At 37.5% G+C, this 19,654-nt stretch overlaps 1 protein-coding gene and 1 long non-coding RNA gene across 2 annotated transcripts; one reads left to right on the forward strand and one right to left on the reverse strand.

The window, feature by feature from the left end:
* The first annotated feature begins 1,499 nt into the window (after positions 1-1,499).
* LOC131152184 (long-chain-alcohol oxidase FAO1) lies at positions 1,500-5,394 on the forward strand. Its single transcript, XM_058103901.1, has 3 exons — positions 1,500-1,810; positions 1,894-2,166; positions 3,430-5,394. Exons 1-3 carry the CDS (start codon positions 1,571-1,573, stop codon positions 5,176-5,178), a joined length of 2,262 nt encoding a protein of 753 aa, XP_057959884.1. The 5' UTR covers positions 1,500-1,570; the 3' UTR covers positions 5,179-5,394.
* LOC131152185 (uncharacterized) lies at positions 3,354-17,816 on the reverse strand. Its single transcript, XR_009135880.1, has 2 exons — positions 17,549-17,816; positions 3,354-4,209 (listed from the first exon to the last, which is right to left on the reverse strand). It is a non-coding gene; the product is annotated as an uncharacterized LOC131152185 (long non-coding RNA).
* Positions 17,817-19,654: the final 1,838 nt, after the last annotated feature.

Genomic DNA, 19,654 nt, shown 5'->3' on the forward strand with positions numbered 1-19,654 from the left:
AAGAAAAAAAATTCATTAAAAATAAACATTTATTTTAATGTGATTAAAAATTTAAAAATTAATTTTTTATTTACTCGTTTGCTTTCATTTTTATTTTCTTAGTTTTTATGACAATTAAACAAGAAAATGTCACTTTTTATTTTCCTACTTTTATATAATATTTTCTAAATTTCAAATGGAACATAAATTAAATAGATAGAATTGTTTATGAGGACTTACCAGGGAAGAAAACAAGCTACTTTAATTGTGGCTCGCTTTCGAGATAGGTAAGGAGATCACGTTTGATTAATGCTGATGAAACTCAGCAGTCGTACCTACAAGGCTTTTAATGAGAAGCGGTACACGCAAGAAGCTAGCTTCCCTCTTTTATATATGATCAGCAAGTGCTTTCGAAATTGTGGGGGCCTGCTACATCTACCCGCTATTAGGATAGTTACGAAAGGAACAAAACAGATAGCAGTTATTGGCCATTGAGTTTTTTACCAAAATATTATTAAAAAAAATCACAAAACACAAATATGAAGAAAATTTAGAAAATTTACATAAATGTACCCAACCGACTTTCCAAAAGTTGGTTTGAGTTTTAAAAAAAAAAAATCAGCCGCAATTCTTAACTGTCAAAATAAAATAAAATAAAAATTGAGAACCAATTTTTTAAAAGTCAGTTTGGGCTTAAAAAAAAAAGTAGTACATTGGTCCTATTTAGTACGAAAGAAAAGTAGAATAGCAGAAAAAGGAAAGATTAATTAAAATTAGAAACAAATTTTCTATTTTGGGAAAAAAAAAAATGGAAGTTAGTTTTTTTAAATAATTTTTTTTATGTAATTAGGAAGTAAGATGTCATTTTTGTCTTATTATTCTCAAAAGTAAATTATTTCAATTTTTTTGTTATTGTATTCATTTCTATATAATATTTTGAAATTAAAAAGTTAATTTACTTTTTTTAATTCATTTGAAAAATAAATAAAAGTAGAAAGTATTTTTTATATTAAATGACACTAAAAAATATTTTTTTTTATTTACAAATTTTTATTTAAATCTTAAAATTTTAAAAATAGTAAATATTTTATTATTATTTAAATTAAAAATAATATATATTTTATTATTTGATTTTGGGTAGGGGTTGGGATTTGATTTTTGGGGGGGGGGGGTGGCTTTTGAAAAGTCGATTCTCAATTTTGATTTTTATTTTGATAGTCAAGAATTGCAGTTGAATTTTTTTTTAAAACCCAAACCGACTTTTAAGAAGTCGGTTCTCAATTTTTATTTTGATAGTCAAGAATTGCGGTTGACTTTTTTTTTTTTAAAGCCCAAACCGACTTTTGGAAAGTCGGTTGGGTACATTTATGTAAATTTTCTCAATTTTCTTCATATTTGTGTTTTCTGTTTTTTTTTTTAATAATATTTTGGTAAAAAACTCATTGGCCATTCTCTACTATCCCTTTCTGCCCTCTCATGAATACAGCCAACTGCACCCCCATCTCATGCCTACTTCCTCCTGCCATATAAGCTCAATACACGCATTAAGACACATACACACACACACACACACACACACAGAAACCGAGAGATGAGGATGAGAGAGTGCCATCCTTTGTTGAGAGGTGGAAGGAGAGAGAGCAAATATAATCATGGGTTCTCTTCATCTGAGATGCAATCACTTGCAGCCATATGTGAGACAATCTTCCCATCCTTACCCCCAGATCCCCAAGAGGTTAATGGAAGAGAAAGCCAACCCAGCAGCAGCAAGAGCAAGGCCATCCACTCCTTCTACAAAGCTTCTGGATCTCAAAACCCAATGCCTGATGAGGTGATAACATTAGATTAACCCATGCAAGCGTTTTCGAAGTTTTCTTCTCTCTCTCTTAATTAGTGTTTGGTTGTTATGATCAGGTGGCAGAGCTCATTAAGAAGAAGTTATTGTTGGAAGCATTGATCTTGGTGAGAGTAGTGCTGTGGGTATTATCCACCAGATTGGGGACACTACTGGTTTGTGGCTCGCAGAGTTTTGGGGAGAAATGGCCTTTCATAAACAAATTCTCAGAGATGAGGAGGGAGAAGAGGGAGAGGGTTCTGCAGAGATGGCTTAGGAGCAGCTTTTTGACTCCCATCAGAGTAGTGTTTGCTCTTGCCAAATTTGCATTTCTCTACATCTACTGCACTCGGGTAACGTATCAATGCTCCATCTCCTCCCCTAGCTTTCCAACAATAAGTCTAGCTTTCCAACAGTAGGTCTTTTGATTTGGTTGCTATTTTTAGGACGCAAATGGGAAGTGGGAACCAGCGCCCTACATATCTTTTTCGTTGGAAACAATCTCCCTATGTTTTTTTTTTTTTTTCATCAAAAGTCGTGAGTTTGTTTCTGGGAAGTCCTATCACAAAAAGCTCTTATGTTTCTCTCCTCTCCAAATTTTTCTACTGTTGTGACCCTTAGAAATAGGGTTAGTCAAGCCAAGATTTGTCATGTTTAAGATTATTTATTAAATTATTCAACTCAAATTAAGCTTTGATATACTTGCTCAACCTTATTTACTATGCAAATAAATGAGCTCACGAGCCCTCATTAACTATCCAGATCACAATTGGTTTGATTCTTTTGGAATCTCACTTTGAGAGGTAAGAAACTCTTAAAGATTTTATTAGACAGGTAAAAAAAAAACTCTTACTAATATAATCTTGTAGTCTTCTTTTTTTTTTTTCTCGTCTCCATCAATTTAGTCTATTGACCTGAAACATTGCCTCTATCACTAAACTTAAGTTATGAAGTTTGAGATAAACAAGTTCATGCCCCATTACAATCTATCAATGGCCTTGGTAAACTAGCTCATAAATAAGTCTAATTCAAGCCTATTAAATAAGCTCAAATTGAGCCTATGATTGAGCCGACGAGCCAAAACAGCATCACCTGAGTTGAATAAACTTCATTTCAAAATTGCAAATACAAATTTGATTTGTAAGAACCAGGCGTCTAGTTTATTAATAGCTGGGTACGAAGTCCTTAGATTAGCTGGTCTTGTCCAGCTCAAGCCTTTGGCTCAATTCAATTCAGCAACAGATATCAATAGCATTAATTTCAGGACACCTAACCCACCAAAAAAGGAAGCATGCATTAAGATCCTGCTCCCACCCGATAAGAATTATAGTATCTGATTGTTCAATCCAAAGGATAAAAAACGATAAGATGTAGTATACCTATCTGAATCCTTTCAGACCATTAGACAATGTAGAAACTGAATAAAGATCTTCTCAGTTTTTGGGATCGTCCAGGCAAAAGATTCATTGGTTTTTTGAGTCCATAATTTGTGCTATGCTCATATTACTTGGTCATTTGTTCAAAACAAAAACCTACCATGTTTAACAACTTGCAGATACATTAACTGTAAATAGAAGACCCTTTTAAAATTTTTTATTTCAACAATCTTTCGACAGACTAATGAGGATTCAGAAAACCCAGCATGGGAAGCCATGGATTACAAAGTGTTCGCTAATGAAAACCTGTCTAGATTGCGGAAAGAGAGGCCCCTTCAGAATGGAATGGTAGAGACCATGTATGAAACTGATTCAACCATCCTCCAATCCCTGATCCAGAAAGGCCTCAAAGTCGTTGAAGATACCCAAAGAAACCTCTATAAGATCAAATGTGATGTAGCAATTGTTGGTAGTGGGTGCGGTGGAGGTGTTGCAGCTGCTGTTCTTGCAGGTTCTGGCCAGAAGGTGGTGGTTCTCGAGAAAGGAAATTATTTTTCTCCAGCAGATTATTCTTCTTTGGAAGGACCATCTTTTAATCAGCTCTATGAACTAGGAGGCATCATTCCAACTACTGATGCTAAAGTGATGATTCTAGCAGGATCAACACTAGGTGGAGGATCTGCTATAAACTGGTCTGCGTCCATCAAAACACCTGAGTCTGTGCTCTGGGAATGGGTTGAGAACCACAAGATCCCACTCTTTGGGAGCTCCCAATATTTATCAGCCATGGATACTGTGTGTGAAAGAATCGGTGTAACAGAGGATTGTGCAGAAGAGGGATTCCAAAATCAAGTCCTTCGTAAAGGCTGTGAAAATCTTGGCTTCAAAGTTGACAAGGTGCCAAGGAATTCTTCAGAGAATCATTATTGTGGTTCTTGTTGTTATGGTTGTCCAACGGGGGACAAAAAGGGGACTGATTCCACTTGGCTGGTTGATGCTGTACGCCATGGTGCAGTGATCCTAACAGGGTGTAAAGCTCAAAATTTCATATTAGAAAATAATAAGCACAGAAAGATACGTGGAAAGAAATGCTTGGGAGTCATTGCAAAATCTTTAAATGACAACATCAAGAGACTGCAAATTGAGGCCAAAATAACGATTTCTGCATGTGGATCTCTCTCGACACCTCCTCTAATGATTTCTAGTGGGTTGAAAAACCATAACATTGGAAAAAACCTCCATCTCCACCCTGTATTACTGGCTTGGGGATACTTTCCAGAGTCAGTCACAGAGCTCAAAGGAAAATCCTTCGAGGGGGGAATAATCACATCGGTCCATAAGGTGGAGTCAGAGAGCTCCAATGCAAGAGCAATCATAGAAGCTCCTGCACTAGGGCCAGGATCATTTGCTGCATTAAATCCTTGGGAGTCTGGGCTTGACATAAAGAGAAGAGTTGTGAAGTATGCAAGAACAGCACACTTGTTCTCAATGGTCAGGGATCAGGGATCCGGAAAAGTTACTGTGGAAGGAAGGATAACCTATAAATTAGATGCAATTGACAAAGAAAATATGAAGGCAGGGCTGCGACAGGCATTGAGGATTTTGGTAGCAGCAGGAGCTGTAGAGGTGGGCACCCATCAAAGTGATGGGCAAAGAATCCAAAGTAAAGGGGTTAGTGAACAAGAATTGGAGGAGTTTCTGGAAACAGTCTTTGCAGCTGAAGGACCACTGTCGCAGACGGAGAAATGGACAACATATTGCTCTGCACATCAGATGGGGAGTTGCAGGATGGGTATCGATGAAAATGAAGGTGCAGTTGATGTGAATGCAGAGAGTTGGGAGGCCGAAGGTCTCTATGTCTGTGATGGCAGCGTTCTGCCCAGTGCTGTTGGTGTCAATCCCATGATCACCATCCAGTCAACTGCTTATTGCCTCTCAAAAAAGATAGCAGAGTCATTAAGAAATGAAGACGTCACTAAGATAAGTTGATTCCTATTCTTTCACCCCTCTTCTCTCTTTTGCATAATCAATTTGAGTGCAGGAGTTCAAAAAAAAAAAAAAAACAAATTGCAATGTGATCTCTACTAGAGGATTTGTTTAGCAAGCAGTGTGCATTCAACTTTATTATACTAACAGGAATCTTAGATATTTTTATTTATATGCAAGGGCAAGGTATAAAGCAAGGGAAATTTAAAGTTATAAACATGTCAATGCCTTTTCTGCCAATATTTAGAATCATTTATTTTAATATACAGGATCAGGGGTTAATCCAAAGTTACAAGCAGTTAATGCTTTTCTCACTGCAGAACCTTCCATTCTTGGACGACATTATTACATCACTATTCGTATCCCTGTTTGATGATTGATATCTTTGAGACAGGTTGCTGATGAATTATAATAGATTCAGCAGGCTATCCATAGATATACTTAGGTTTCAATATTCATAGTCCCAAAGCAGATATATTCAAAATTAAACAAAAAAGATTTAGCAAAAAGGTTGAAACAACTTCCAGAGCACATAAGCCACCAAATAACTTCACAAATAGATCAACTCATGCATAGAAGTTAAGGGCCTTGTTAGTTGTGCTTCCATTTTCCAATTCCAATTTTCCAAAAATTGCAAAAATGACAACTTATTTTTCAATTTTCAAATATTTGTACAGATAAGATAACTCAGAAAAACCTTTTTGATGTTTTTCAAGTCCTTCATATAAATTATAAACCCTTGGAAAGTGGGAAAAGGAGATTTTATTTTTATTTTTATTTTTTGTGATTATATGGAAACCTGAAAATAGAAATTTTTTCCACAACTAAACTGGGCCTTGGGTCTATATGACTGGAATAAAACTTTCTATCAAGAGATCTTCCTATGCTATAAAACAGAAACTGAAGCATTTGAACAAAATGCAAATCAAGAGCTTTTTTTTTAAAACCATAACTGGCCTTGGATTTTTATTTTTTAATTACAAATTTAAACACTTCCTTAATGTTTGAATTTGTCTTTAGAGTTTGACTTCTTAGCATAACACGTGGGGGTAATTTTTAAAGTAGCTTTCAAAATTTCTACTCTTGAAATCAACAGTCCCTTCTAAAAGTACTAGTATGTTTTGTTTGTTCTTTGATTATGAACTTTTGAAATTTGACGACACGAATTGAGTTTGGGAATACATGTTTTGACTCTTTTCACATTTTGAATTCTTCAAATATTTCAATAATTGGAGAATAAACACAATGGACAGGTCTCCCTCTATAGAAATAACTTTTAAGCCCTTGCTAACATGCTAATGAGTAACAATGCTCCTGAAGAGCAGATATATCATAAGCTCCTACCATGTTACAAACACCCCCCCCCCCCCCCCCAACTACCACCACCACCACCATGGGGAAAAAAAAGAGAATTAGTAAATAAAACAACCAAATGATATTCAGACTTCAAAGTGGTTGTGATGAGCTTTCCTATCAGTTCCTTGGTTACAAATGACAATCCACCCCTCAATATGTTGTCCCCTCCAACGGAAAATGGGATTGACAGAAATATGAATAACTGCTTGATTATCACACATCAGCTTGATAGGCCATGAATGTTGAAACCCAAGCATTTCCCACATATTCTGACCAAATCAGCTTACTAGTAGTATGTGCCATGGCTTTATACTCAGTTTGTGCACTTGATCTTGCAACTATGGTTTGCTTCCTACTTTTCAAGCACACCAAGTTACCACCAACAAAGAGACATCCACTAGTGGACCTTCTGTCAAAGGGTAAGCAGCACCATTTCCATCTGTGTATCCATCATGCATATGATCATGGTCATTAAAAAATACCCCTTCCATGTGCACCTTTGAGATATCTGGGGGCACAAATAACATCCTAATGACTAGTTCGAGGAGAGTATAGGAACTAACTTACAACAACAGTCCTAAAGGAGATATCTGATCAACTGTAAGATTATTCAACTTCCTGATAAGTTTCTCGTATCATCCTTAACCTGGAAACAGTTCCCCCTCATGTTGCATTAGCATATAATTAGGGTATCATGGGTTGGATCCCAACATCTAGCACATCCAACAAATCAAACACATATTTGTTCTGTGATAGGATCCATATGAAATCTAGATACATCAATCCCCAAGAAATACTTCAGTGGTCCTAGATAATCTGGAATTTAGTTGTAAGAAATACTACTTCAAATGCTGTATGCCTGACTATCATCCCTCACAACAAAGTTATCAATCAAATAAACAATCGTATCCTACTTGCAGCCGTATGATGGTAGAATATAGAATGATCCACACATCTTTGAAGGCCAAAATCAAGCACCAAACACTAAATCAACAAAACCACATTCAGGGAGACTACTTTAAATCTTTAGGCCATAGAAATACTTTTTCAGTTGATGAACATACCTCGACTTCCTTAGCAACAAACTCAAGAGGTTGCTCTATATAAACCTCTTCCTCAAGATCACCTGGAGCAATGCATTCTTGATATCCAATTTAAAGGCCAGTGAAATACAATGGCTAACAAGAAAATAAGGAAAAGGGAGTTTGGCCATGTGAAAGAACATGTCTGAGTAATCCAATCCATACACTTGAGTGTAGCATTTAGCCACTAGTCTAGCTTTTAAGCAATTTCACAACACTAAACAACAACCAAACACTGGCTTACTTGCCACAAGTAAGAAGTTCCCATGTATCATTGGCCCTCAAGGCGTCCATCTCTTCATCCATTGCACTGCCCCACCCAGAGTTAGGAAAAAGCTTCAGATGTGGACTTGAGACTAGAAGGTGACAAAGAATCATAGACATAGAATTAGAAATAGAATGCTAGGTACATGTGCATTTACCTTTTTAAATACTAACAGGAAGATAATGCCACAAGACACGGTTTGTTGACAAAGGAGCCAAAGGAAAAAAATTGAAATATGAAAGCCTCACCAGCTCTGTGGTGCTGTGACACATATACCTACAAGTTAGGATGATCTAGTGAGGTCTCAGTGGAGATGAAGGTGCAGAACGACAAGAAGAAAGCAGAGGCAAAAGACCCACATCATCTTCAAAATCTGAAGAATGAAATGGGGAAAAGGATGATTAAACAGTCTATGGATTTTGGTAGTTTACTAACAAGTGAAGGATTAAATAAAAATTTAAAAATATATAGAACAAAGGAGAGAACTAGTAGGATTCACAGTCCTCATCGCACTAACTGTGATAGTAGAACCATTTGCAAGGATAACATTGGGCAAGGTGTCAGAATAGTAGAATACTAGAGTTTAGACAAAATATATATAATATACTTGTCATATGGTCAGTGACATTAACTTTATGAGAACAGGTCTAGAAGTACTAGATAACACTGGGCAAAAGATGCAACATGAAGAGATGCCCAATACTCAAGGAAATTAGAATACTTTATTTTGATGCAAACACAATGCAGCACCTTTTAGCAACTAAACATAGGAGCAGAATATATAAAGGGGCTTGCCGCAGAGATCCCAACATTGGCCAATAGTAAGACCAGCACGTCCACAATGAGTACACTTGCATGGTGTAACTTTATCACCCCAATCTCTACCACCATGATTTCCTGAACTACCGTGGGAAACTTTGTTACTTCCAAACTATCTACTCAGAAGTTGGAACACACGAGTGTCATGAAGGTAGATCCCACGATACTAACATTTGGAGTGGTCGAAGTTGGAGAAGCTGAGTGTCTGTTTGGTTGTGGCAAACAACTTTTATGTTTCATTTTTAATTGCACAATCTTGGGCTGCTTTGGCTGGAAAGGAATGATAGAGTTTTTAAAGACCAAAAGACTTGTCCAAGACTGCTTTGAAAGAAAGTTATCTTTCTTGCCTCTTTTTGGGCTCATTCTTTTGGGGTTTTTGGAGGTATTTTCTGTCCAAAATTCAAAGAGACTGCCTTCTTTGACGTAATTTGTCAGATTTTTCCTCATTTTTTTTTTCTTTTGTGCTTTTTATTGGAGGATTTCTTGACCTCATTTCATTGTAATTACGTTTTCTTTTGAATAGACTTGTTTTACTATCTAAAAATTTTCCAAAGAAGTATTAAAATGTTAGTTTATTTTTTTAGTTTTCCAAGATTTGTATTAAAAATATGGAGAAAAAGAATTTTTTTAGTTGTGGAAAACAATTTTTATTTTCATTTGGATTTCCAAATGATTAAAAAATTACACCTTGCTTTTCAAATTTCCAAAAATCATATAAGAAATAAAAAAATCTAAACAACAACGACAAACCACCCCACTAGGTGAGGTGGCTACATGAATCCTTTTATGTCAATTTATATAATTTATGGGCAATTTTTTCTAACAAATTCAAAGCTATTAAATTCTTATTTACTATCTCATTCCTAGTTATTTTAGGTCCACCACTATCCCTTCTATAGCCCCTCATAGTAACTAGCTCACTCTTCCTCACTGGTGCACCAAACCATTTGAGCTGCCCCTCCCTTATCTTATCTTTTATAGGAACTCCGCCTAACTTATTATGAATATGTTCATTCGTTAATTTAGAAAATTAGAAAATAAGGAGACATTTTTGTAATTATTTGAAAATTTGGAAATGAAAAATAAAACTATTTTCCCAAGTCAATTGTGCCAAAACTTTTTATTTTTTTCTAAATTATTAAATACAAATGCTGTAAAACTACAACATAAGCTGCCATTTGGTTGGTAATTTATTTTATGATATAATAATTGAATTTGTATTTAAAATAATAATTAGTAAATTGTTAAAACATTTAATATCCAATTGTAAAAGTAAAAAAATGAATGTTTAAAAGTGAAGGCATCAAGCAAGGAATTTTAACCCTTATGATGTGACACGTAAGCCTTTTGAGAATTTTATTTTAAGATCAAAATATGTTAATAAATTACACATATTTTTAAAAATAAATAAAAAATAAAGAAAATCACAAAAAACGAAAAAAAAAAAAAAAAAAATCAAATCAAATCAAATATAATTTGCAAACTACTTGTTGGCCATTCAAAAATTGCTAACTTGAATTCATTACACATATCATGACAAGAGATGGCTATTAAATTACAAAGTTCAAATTATTTTCAATATCTAAGTTACAACTCTCAATTATTTTGGAAAGGTTCAGCCCTCAATGTTAAAGAGTTTTATAAATCAACTCATACTATGACATTCCTTTTTATATAAACATGTGGTAAAAATTTTCTAAACAAATCTAACATAAGGATCACACAACCAAATCTTTTGTCACGCTCATGCCTCTCACCCGAGTGACACTTCACTAAAGAGGTTCTTCAGTCTCATTCATGCCTCTCACCCGAGAGGCACTTCACTAAAGAGTGTCCCAAAGAAGGGATTTAGCAGCGTTTAAAAGCCCAAAAAAATCAATTTTCCACATAAGCCTTAGCATTTAATGCGTCCGCCTTTGTGGGATTCGACATTTTTCTTCCAGCCTCATGGTGCTTTAAGCCTGCCTTGCCTTGCCTTGCCTTGAGGATTGACCTTCTAAAACACTGGTAAAAATCTATGTTACTTAGGAACATGTGCAGATAGAGCTTCTACCCTTCCACGTTAGAGAGAGAAGCTCTCTCCTCTCTCTAGAGAGGCGCATGGCTTTGGGGCAAATCTGCGATATCCTTGCTGAATTCGTGCTGGTACTGAACCCTGTGGTTGATTTCCTGCTAGGTTATCAACAAGTAAGGTTGCCATCTGGAAGATCTGTGAAGAAATCAAGTGCTGGAAGAAGACTGTGGTTTTCCTGCCCAAGTTAAGTTTGAATTTCTTTCCTGTTTGTATGAACCAAATGGGTCGAAAGGAAGCCCTTAGGGCACAACGAAGAGAGAGTAAAGATGAAGAATCCAAAAAGGAAGTTGAGGAGGCCTTGAAATTCATTGTAATAAAAGGTGGAAATAAAGATCTATGGATGAAAAAGAAAAAACATGAGATAATGGCTGAGTTCTCTCGGCTTGCTGGGGAGCAATTGAAGAAAGTCCAGGAATCTGAGGAAAGGACTCAGGAAACGTCTGATCCTCTCCTGCAGATTTAGAGACCAAGTGAGGACTTATGTTCCTCTTTGAGTAATGCGAGTGAAGGATGTCTGAAGGAGGTAGCTATCAAAAATCAATTTGGGGTCTCGGATCCTCAGGAGGCCTTAATCAAAGATGCCTCATCCCTTGAGAAGGAGAAAGGCCTGATTCTTAAGAAGGGCTCCAACAGATGTTCTAGTGAAGAGGTCCCTTGCAGCAACCTGGAGGGGATTAGGGCTCCTAGCCTGCCACGCATAGTAGAGGATAACAGTGTCCCTCCCCATGAAACTTGCGGTGTGGTCTAATGTTGTCCCCTTAGTCTCTGAAAAGCAAGACTCGAAAGAAAGAGAAAATAGTGAGGCACTATGCAGTGAGATGGGTAATGATCTGAAAGCTGATGTGGATGGCCTCTTAGAGAAGATACAAGATCAGAAGGGTCCAGACGGTGAGAGAACAATCCTAAGACATAATAAGAAGGTTGCTTGGGCTGAGCTTTTTGCCAATAATCGTAATCCCTCAAACTGTGGTCCCCTCCCAGCTTTTGAGCATATTGGTGATTTTGTTCATATCCCTCATTCTGCAATTAACTCAGAGGGGATAACAAACAAACATCTGGTGGGGTATTTTACAGGGAAATTCCCTGGTAAGACGGCGCTCAATTCCCTATTAAGGTCTTGGAAGGTCAATGTAGTTTTTACTCAACATGATAAGGGCTGGATTGTTCTTTAGTTCCAAAGGGAGGAAGATCTTAATGAGGTCTTACAGAATGGTCCTTACACTATATATGCAAGAACTCTAATCCCAAAGAAAATGCCAAAATTCTTTCAATTTGGCTTGGAGCATAGAACGGTTGTTCCTGTCTGGGTTCAACTAAAGGATCGCCCTTTTGAACTGTGGTCTCCTAAAGCAATTGGTAGGATCTATTCTACAATTGGCAGACCTCTATGTATGGATAAATTAACCACTACCAAGGGTAGAATTTCCTATGCTTGAGCCATGGTAGAGATAGACATAGCAAAAGAAGTTAAGCACAGAGTTAAGATTCTACTTCCAAATGAAGTTGAGATCTCCCAAGAAATAGTGTATGAAAGTCTTCTGTGGTTCTGTCAAAAATGCAAGTCCATTGGCCACACTGAGGCTTTTTGTGGTCCTAGAGATGGGGTCAAAAAACCTCTGGTTTCTCAATACAGACCCAAGATGAATGCAAGGCTACCAAACACTAAGGAAGTTGCTGATGCCTCTGGAATTGTAGGGTCAGAAAATGAAAGTTGCTACATCCAGTCCTATGAGGGTGGTGGAAGAAGGCAAAAATCTTGGGGTTGTCCAGTCTAATGCAGACGATGGCAAGACGATTTTGGTCCCTGAAGTCCCCTCATAAGAGTTTGAAAATGATAGTAAGGCTTCCTCAGAGTTTGTAGTTGTAGATGCAGCTGAGGAAAATAATGATATCTGCCTTGGTCCTCTAGTTCCTAACAAAGACAAATCCATAGTGGGGGTTAAAATAGAAGGGAAGAATGATAATGTGAATGATTTAAATCCCCCTGGGCAACAGTAGAACCAAAATGCCAATGGGAAAGGAAAAAGTAAGGTTGATGATTTCCAATTTGTCAAAAGAAAGAAGAAAGGGAAAGGTCCGCACTTTAATCCACTTGCTTTTGGTAAGGGGTTGAGAGCCCCTTCTAAAGCCCGATGAATATTGCAAGCTGGAATATCAGGGATCTAAACAAACCCCTAAAGCAAAATGGGGTTTCAAGCCTCATGAGAAGGAATAAACTGGATGTCATAGGCATTCTAGAAACAAAGATGTCTACTGAAAACTTAAAAAAAATGATGAGAAAAAGATTCATGAGCTGGAAGCAGATCAACAACTTCGATCTCCATAAGGCAGGGAGAATTCTAGTGTTGTGGAACCCTCAGAAAGTTATTCTTCAGATGATTGACATGAACCCCCAAGTAATCCACTGTTGCATTGAATGTTTAGTAACTTCTAACAAATTCAATGTTAGCTTCGTGTATGACTTCAATACAATCATGGCCAGATGAGCTTTGTGGCATAGCATCTACCAGCTTAGTAAGCTCCCTTCCCCATGGCTTCTTCTGGGGGATTTCAACTGTGTACTTTCAGCTGCGGAGAAGGAGAATGGTCGGCCTGTCTCAGATTATGATACTAGAGATATGGGTGAATGCTTCTTCAACTCTGGACTATCTGATCTGAGATCATCAGGGTGTTTCGTTAGATGGACAAATGGTACGGTTTGGAGCAAATTGGACAAAGTGATTCCTAATCAGAGATGGATTCTGGAGGGTCTGAGTGCTAAGGTTGAATTCCATTTCCCTAGGATTCTCTTTGACCACTCGGTGTGCCTCATTTCATTGTTTGAAGAGGGGTGTCTGGGAAGGCGATCTTTTAAATTTTTCAACATGTGGACTCTAAACCATAATTTTCTAGCCATTATTAAACAAGGTTGGGATGCTCAAGTTTAGGGCTTTGAGCAATTCAAATTGGTAAGGAGACTCCAGGGCCTGGAGAAACCTTGAAAGGCTCTTAATGCCTCCCATTTCTCCCACATATCGGCTAGAGCAGAGAAGGCAGGTAAGGAAGTGATCGAGATACAACAGAAACTGCACGACAATCCTTCGGATGGTGACCTACAATTGCTTTTGAACGAAAAAAAATCTGAAGCTGTCAGACTAGCAGAAGCCAATAGAATGTTCATCTCTCAGATTGCCAAATGTAGATACTTAAAGGAAAGTGACAAAGCACTGCTTTCTTCCATAGTTTGATGAGAAGTCGAAGGAATAGGAATTACATCTCAGCGGTTACCAAATTAAATGGGGATCAGACCAGCTCTCAGGCTTAGGTAGCTGAGGAGTTCTTGAACTTCTACAGTCAACTGTTGGGAAAGGAAATGGACTGTGCAATGATAGATAGGAGCACAGTTGCAAGGGGTCCTCTGATTAAAGACTCTCAACATGCTAATATGATGGCTCCAATATCGAATGAGGAGATTAAGATGGCCTTTTTCAGTATCAGGGATAGCAAATCCCTTGGTCCTGATGGCTTCTCAGCATGCTTCTTCAAAAAAGCTTGGAAAATAGTGGGGAATGATTTCACAAGTGCAGTAAAGGAATTTTTTACCACTGGAAAGTTATTGAAACAGGTGAATCACACTGTGATTGCTTTGATCCCTAAATTCAACCATGCTAATTATGTGGGTAACTATAGACCAATTATTTGCTGCAATGTCTTTTACAAGGTAATAGCTAAAATCATTGCTTCAAGAATCAAGCCTGCACTGGAAGGAATTATAAACTCAGCACAATCTGCATTTATTGAGAAAAGAAGCATGGTTGAAAACATATATATTGTCCAGGAACTAGCAAGGAAATATGAAAGGAAAAGGATCTCTCCAAGGTGTATGCTGAAGATAGATCTTAAAAAGGCATACGACTCTATCTCATGGAGATTCCTTAAAGAAATGTTGGACCATCTGAACTTCCCTCCTACCATGGTAAATTGGATTATGGAATGTGTCTCCACCACCTCATACTCTATTTCCATTAATGGGAGTATATTTGGATTCTTTAAAGGGGGTAAGGGTCTTCGCCAAGGTGATCCTTTGTCCCCATTGCTATTTGTGATTTGTTTTGAATATTTCTCAAGGATGTTGAAATCCCTGGAGGTTAACCCTGATTTTAAATTCCATAATGGATGTAAGAGTCTCAAGATCACTCACCTGGCCTTCGCTGATGACTTGATACTCTTTTCTAAAGGGGATGTTGCATCGGTTATAGCCCTTACGAACTGTCTGGAGGGTTTCTCAAATTGTTCTGGATTGATAGCTAACTGTATGAAATCTAACCTATTTCATGCAAGTATAAAAGAATACAACCTTGAGTGCTTCAAACAGGCTACAGGCTTCAATGTTGGATCTTTCCCTTTTTGATACCTTGGGATCCCTTTGGCTACATTTAGACTGAACTCAAGTCATTACTCCCCTCTGATAAATAGGATTGCTGATTTGTTCAAGGGTTGGCCTGGCTTCACTTTATCCTATGCAGGGAAACTTGAGTTAATTAAGTTTGTCATTCAGGGTGTTGAATGCTTTTGGTTATTAATTTTCCCAATCCCTAATAAAGTTTTGGAGCATATTGTCAAATTATGCAGGGACTTTCTTTGGGGTGGGAGGAAGAAGCCTTTGGTTGGTTGGAAGGAAGTGTGTCTGCCAAAATCAGAAGGTGGTTTGGGGGTGATGGATCAGAAAGCCTGGAATCTTTCCTTGCTCACAAAAACCCTTTGGAATATCCACTCTAAAAAAGACTCTTTGATCCAAATGGGTTAATCAAATCTACTTGAAAGGTTCAAGTCTTTGGGAGGCCGGGATTAAACATGACGACTCCCCACTATACAAAAAGCTCATTGGAATTAAGAATTAGATTATGTTAAGATGTGCCAACCACCTGGATGCAGTGCTTCAGTTTTTTGAGGAATGGGACCTTGATCACACTAGCTCTTCCATTTGTTATAACTTTTGGAGAGCTAAAAGAACTACGGTTCCTTGGTCCAAGGAGGTTTGGAAGAGTGGGAGTACCCCTAAACATGCTTTCACTCTTTGGCTGGGAATTAAAAGGAAACTACCTATATATGAAAGACTCATTGGTTTTGAAGGAGACCTGTATTGTTCCTTTTGCTGTTCCTAGGAGACCTGTATTGTTCCATTTGCTGCCAGGAACATGAATCCATTGATCATATATTTTTTAATTGCAGATTCTCCTCTCAGGTTTGGAACACAATTAGAAGTTGGCTGGGGCTCAACAAGGCTATGACAACACTAAGAGCTGCAGTGAAATGGATACGAAAGGAGGTCAGGGGCACTGGGATACATTTGGTAGGCAAGAGAGTTGGTCTGGCCTCTACTGTTTATCTCATATGGAATGTCAGGAATAGAAAAAGATTTGAAGGAAAATCTATATCCCCAAAGGAGCTGATTGTGACCATCCAGAAACATATATACACAGTGGTCTGACAGATTTAGGCTACACATAGTCGGAGGAGTATAATCTCATTTTGGATCTTGTTGTATGAGTTTTGGATTGTTGTAATTGGCCAAAATGCCCCAGATTGCACAAGCTCTCTTGTGTTCCTGAGTGTTGACTTATTGCTTGCAATTTTGATGGGCTTATTAATTCCCCCCTTTACCTGGGTATGGCCAGTGTTCCATGTAAATACTCATTTTGATAAAATACATTTACCCTTATGATAAAAAATAAAAAAAAAAATCTATGTTACTTAAAAACATGGAATATTTTGGAATGTGATTGTGGTATGACACATGCTCTAAAATGGTGACAAATATTTAATGGCGCTTGTATATTTTGGGGAGGACGTTGAAGTTTTTCAAAATATAGAAGAGATTTCCTATTGTGAAATAGATTAATAATGACTCAAAATGGAATTATGATGCCACAATTCACTATAACTAATAAAAAAAATATCATGTAAAATATAATGAATTAGAAATTTGGATCATTAGATTTAGTGTTTTAGAACAAAAATGTCTAATGTTTCAGAAAGTTAACACCAATCCGTAGTTCACTTGGTGATTTGTATTGTTTGGTAACAGTGGTAAAAATGTTTCTATGAATCTAATCAATTCATAATTGGTCATTCGTGCAAGCAAAATCATGGAAATAAAAGCATAAAAAAAAAAAAATCCAAATCTAAATAGAAAATATCACGTAATTCTCATACCACGGCAACAGTGGACTCCACTATTCGCACAAACTGTTGCTTGAGTGATGGTAAATTACGGTGCTTTATCTTCTAATTGGATGATTTCTGTAATGAGCACAACAAATTAAAATTCTCTCATCTAGGGAGGGGAGCAGATTCGGCAACATTTTATATTATAAACTATTATTTAAGAATAATGCTTTTTTTTTTTTTTTGTGGATGTTTGATCAATAAATTATAAAAATAAAAAATTTTAATACACTTGTTCATTATTATTGAGTGAGATATTTCTTTAAGTACTTCAAAAATGGACAACAGAAAGGCAATTAGAAAAATGAAGAGGAATTTATAAATCCATGGCGGAAACGCGGTCTACTGGGCTAATTGCCAATACAGGTTACAGACTCCAGAGAAGAAGATGATTGAAAAGATCATCACCAGCGCCTACAGAAAGTATAGTAAACGTACATGTTGGACCTATTAGGGTTCCACTTCCCTCTTCACTTCAAAAAGTAAATTAATTGATGAACTAAATGAGGAAGCCATTTCTCATTGTCAGATTTGTGTTTTCTTGTTCGGATAGAAAACTTAAAAGCGTACCTAAAATCCTGAATCGAAATTTGAACCATGTTAAATGCTTGAACAGCAGATGCTAGAGGGGGTGCCTGCGTAAGCCGTGCCGCGATGGTGGACCAAGTCTGGGGATCTGGGCCTCGCCCACGGTGCCGCGGCGGAGTGCCAGAGATGCGTCGTCCTGTGAGAGGGGGAAGAAAGGGCGGCATCGTTAGTTGTATCGTAGAGATGGACTGCAGAACCGGTGCGGTGGTGTCACGGTCGGCCTATTTTCACACTGTTGTGAAAGGTCCCCGCGAGCTAAAACACTCTTCTTTGACTAGCCAATTTATCATTATCAATATTCATAACGAAACACTTTTATTAGCATTCAATCAAATGACTAGGGGTGTACAAAAATTACCAAAAAACCAATAATCGGACCGAAACTGAACCGAAACACATTTCGGTTCAGTTTTTCGGTTTGCGGTTTCAGTTTCGGTTTGAAATATAAAAATTTTTCGGTTTCGGTTTCGGTTTCGGTTTTGGACCAAAACCGAACCGAAAAAACTGAAAACCGAATTAATAAATAATAATTGTAGATGCTGCTTGTTGCCTTGTTGGATCGCCAGTCGCCGGCGAGAAACCACCTCCGAATCCACTATGGCTACCAAAGTCGGAACAGTTAAAGTGTGGTCTCTTCGTCTTCATCTTCAAGTGCTTATGCTATCGTCAATCTCCATCTTCCTCTTCACCAAAGTCGGAATCGTCAATCTCCATCTTTGATCTGGAATGGACTCTAACTAGTCCCGAAGCTATTTGCATCCTCGGATCTGGGTAATCAGCATTCAACACCAGATTTTTCTTTCCAAGCTTGACGCCATTTGGGCCTTCAAATCTGCCGCCGACATGTTCGACGACTCCAAATCCATGAACTCCGGCGAGATAGCCTCGCCGAACAATCTAGCCTGTAGCCTTTCCCAGTAGGCAGCGACCTTCTCATGCAGAAAACCAGAGAGAAGACCACAAGATGCTAGTCGTCCCTGCGTCCCACATCGGTTGGAAATGGGATGAAAACAAGTATCCCATCTTATATATTTTATTTGGATCCTACTTTCACCCCGTCTCATGTTTTCGGCTTTGCAAATAAAGCCTTGGCCCAATTGTTATATAATGGGCTGTGGCCTATTCATGCAGCACAACTTGGGCCCGCTCAAGTAATGTTATAGCTGTTTGGATAGTTCAAAATTCGGTAAAACCGAAAGTAACCGAACCGAACCGCAAAGTTTACGGTTTGGTTTGTTCATAAACCGACGGTCTACGGTTTGGTTTCGGTTCAATCATTTTGAAAACCGAGGAGTTCGGTTCGGTTGGCGGTTTTGAAAAAAACCGAACCGAACCGAACCGTGTACACCCCTACAAATGACAACAAAAATAATAAGCATTCATAAAAATAGTGGCAAACAAGTAGTAAACATTAAATTTACACAATTCATTAACAACACCTCTGACATCATGTCTTTAACAAGTGAGACAAGTAATCTAAACACGTTGATAAAAACTAGTGAATTTTACACTGATGAACACTCACCTTTCCCTAAAGAGCTTTTTAGGTCATCCCCACTCTAGCATTAGGAAACTTTGCCCTAAAGAGCTTTTTAGGTCATCCCCACTCTAGCATTAGGAAACATCAAAGTGTTTGAGGAGTCATATTATCTTATTTGACATACAAAGACATTACTAGTAGAAAATAATCCTACACTAATATTTACATGATGAAAACTCATTCCAAACACACAAGACAAGCGGTCACAGACAAGCATAATGTCCTGAACAAACTTAACTCATGACAGCTGGGAATGCCTGTGGAAAATAAAAGTGCACGACATCAGGGCTAAGGTTGCAAATGGACCAAACTGAACCAGACCTTATCATACTCAAACTAATTATATTTTTTAATCAAATTTGAACTCCAAATGATCTCCAACCAAACTTTTGATAAACTTGCAAAAACTTATTTAATATGTAAATGAACAAATTCATCAATCTTTACCGAACTAAACCACCAATGTGCTTATTAAAAATTTGATTCTTTTGAAATCATTTTCGAAGAAAAAAAATTTTGTTAGGTAGAAAGGTGAATAGTGACTCTCA

Source organism: Malania oleifera, chromosome 3 (assembly GCF_029873635.1).
Source record: "Malania oleifera isolate guangnan ecotype guangnan chromosome 3, ASM2987363v1, whole genome shotgun sequence".
NCBI lineage: Eukaryota > Viridiplantae > Streptophyta > Magnoliopsida > Santalales > Ximeniaceae > Malania > Malania oleifera.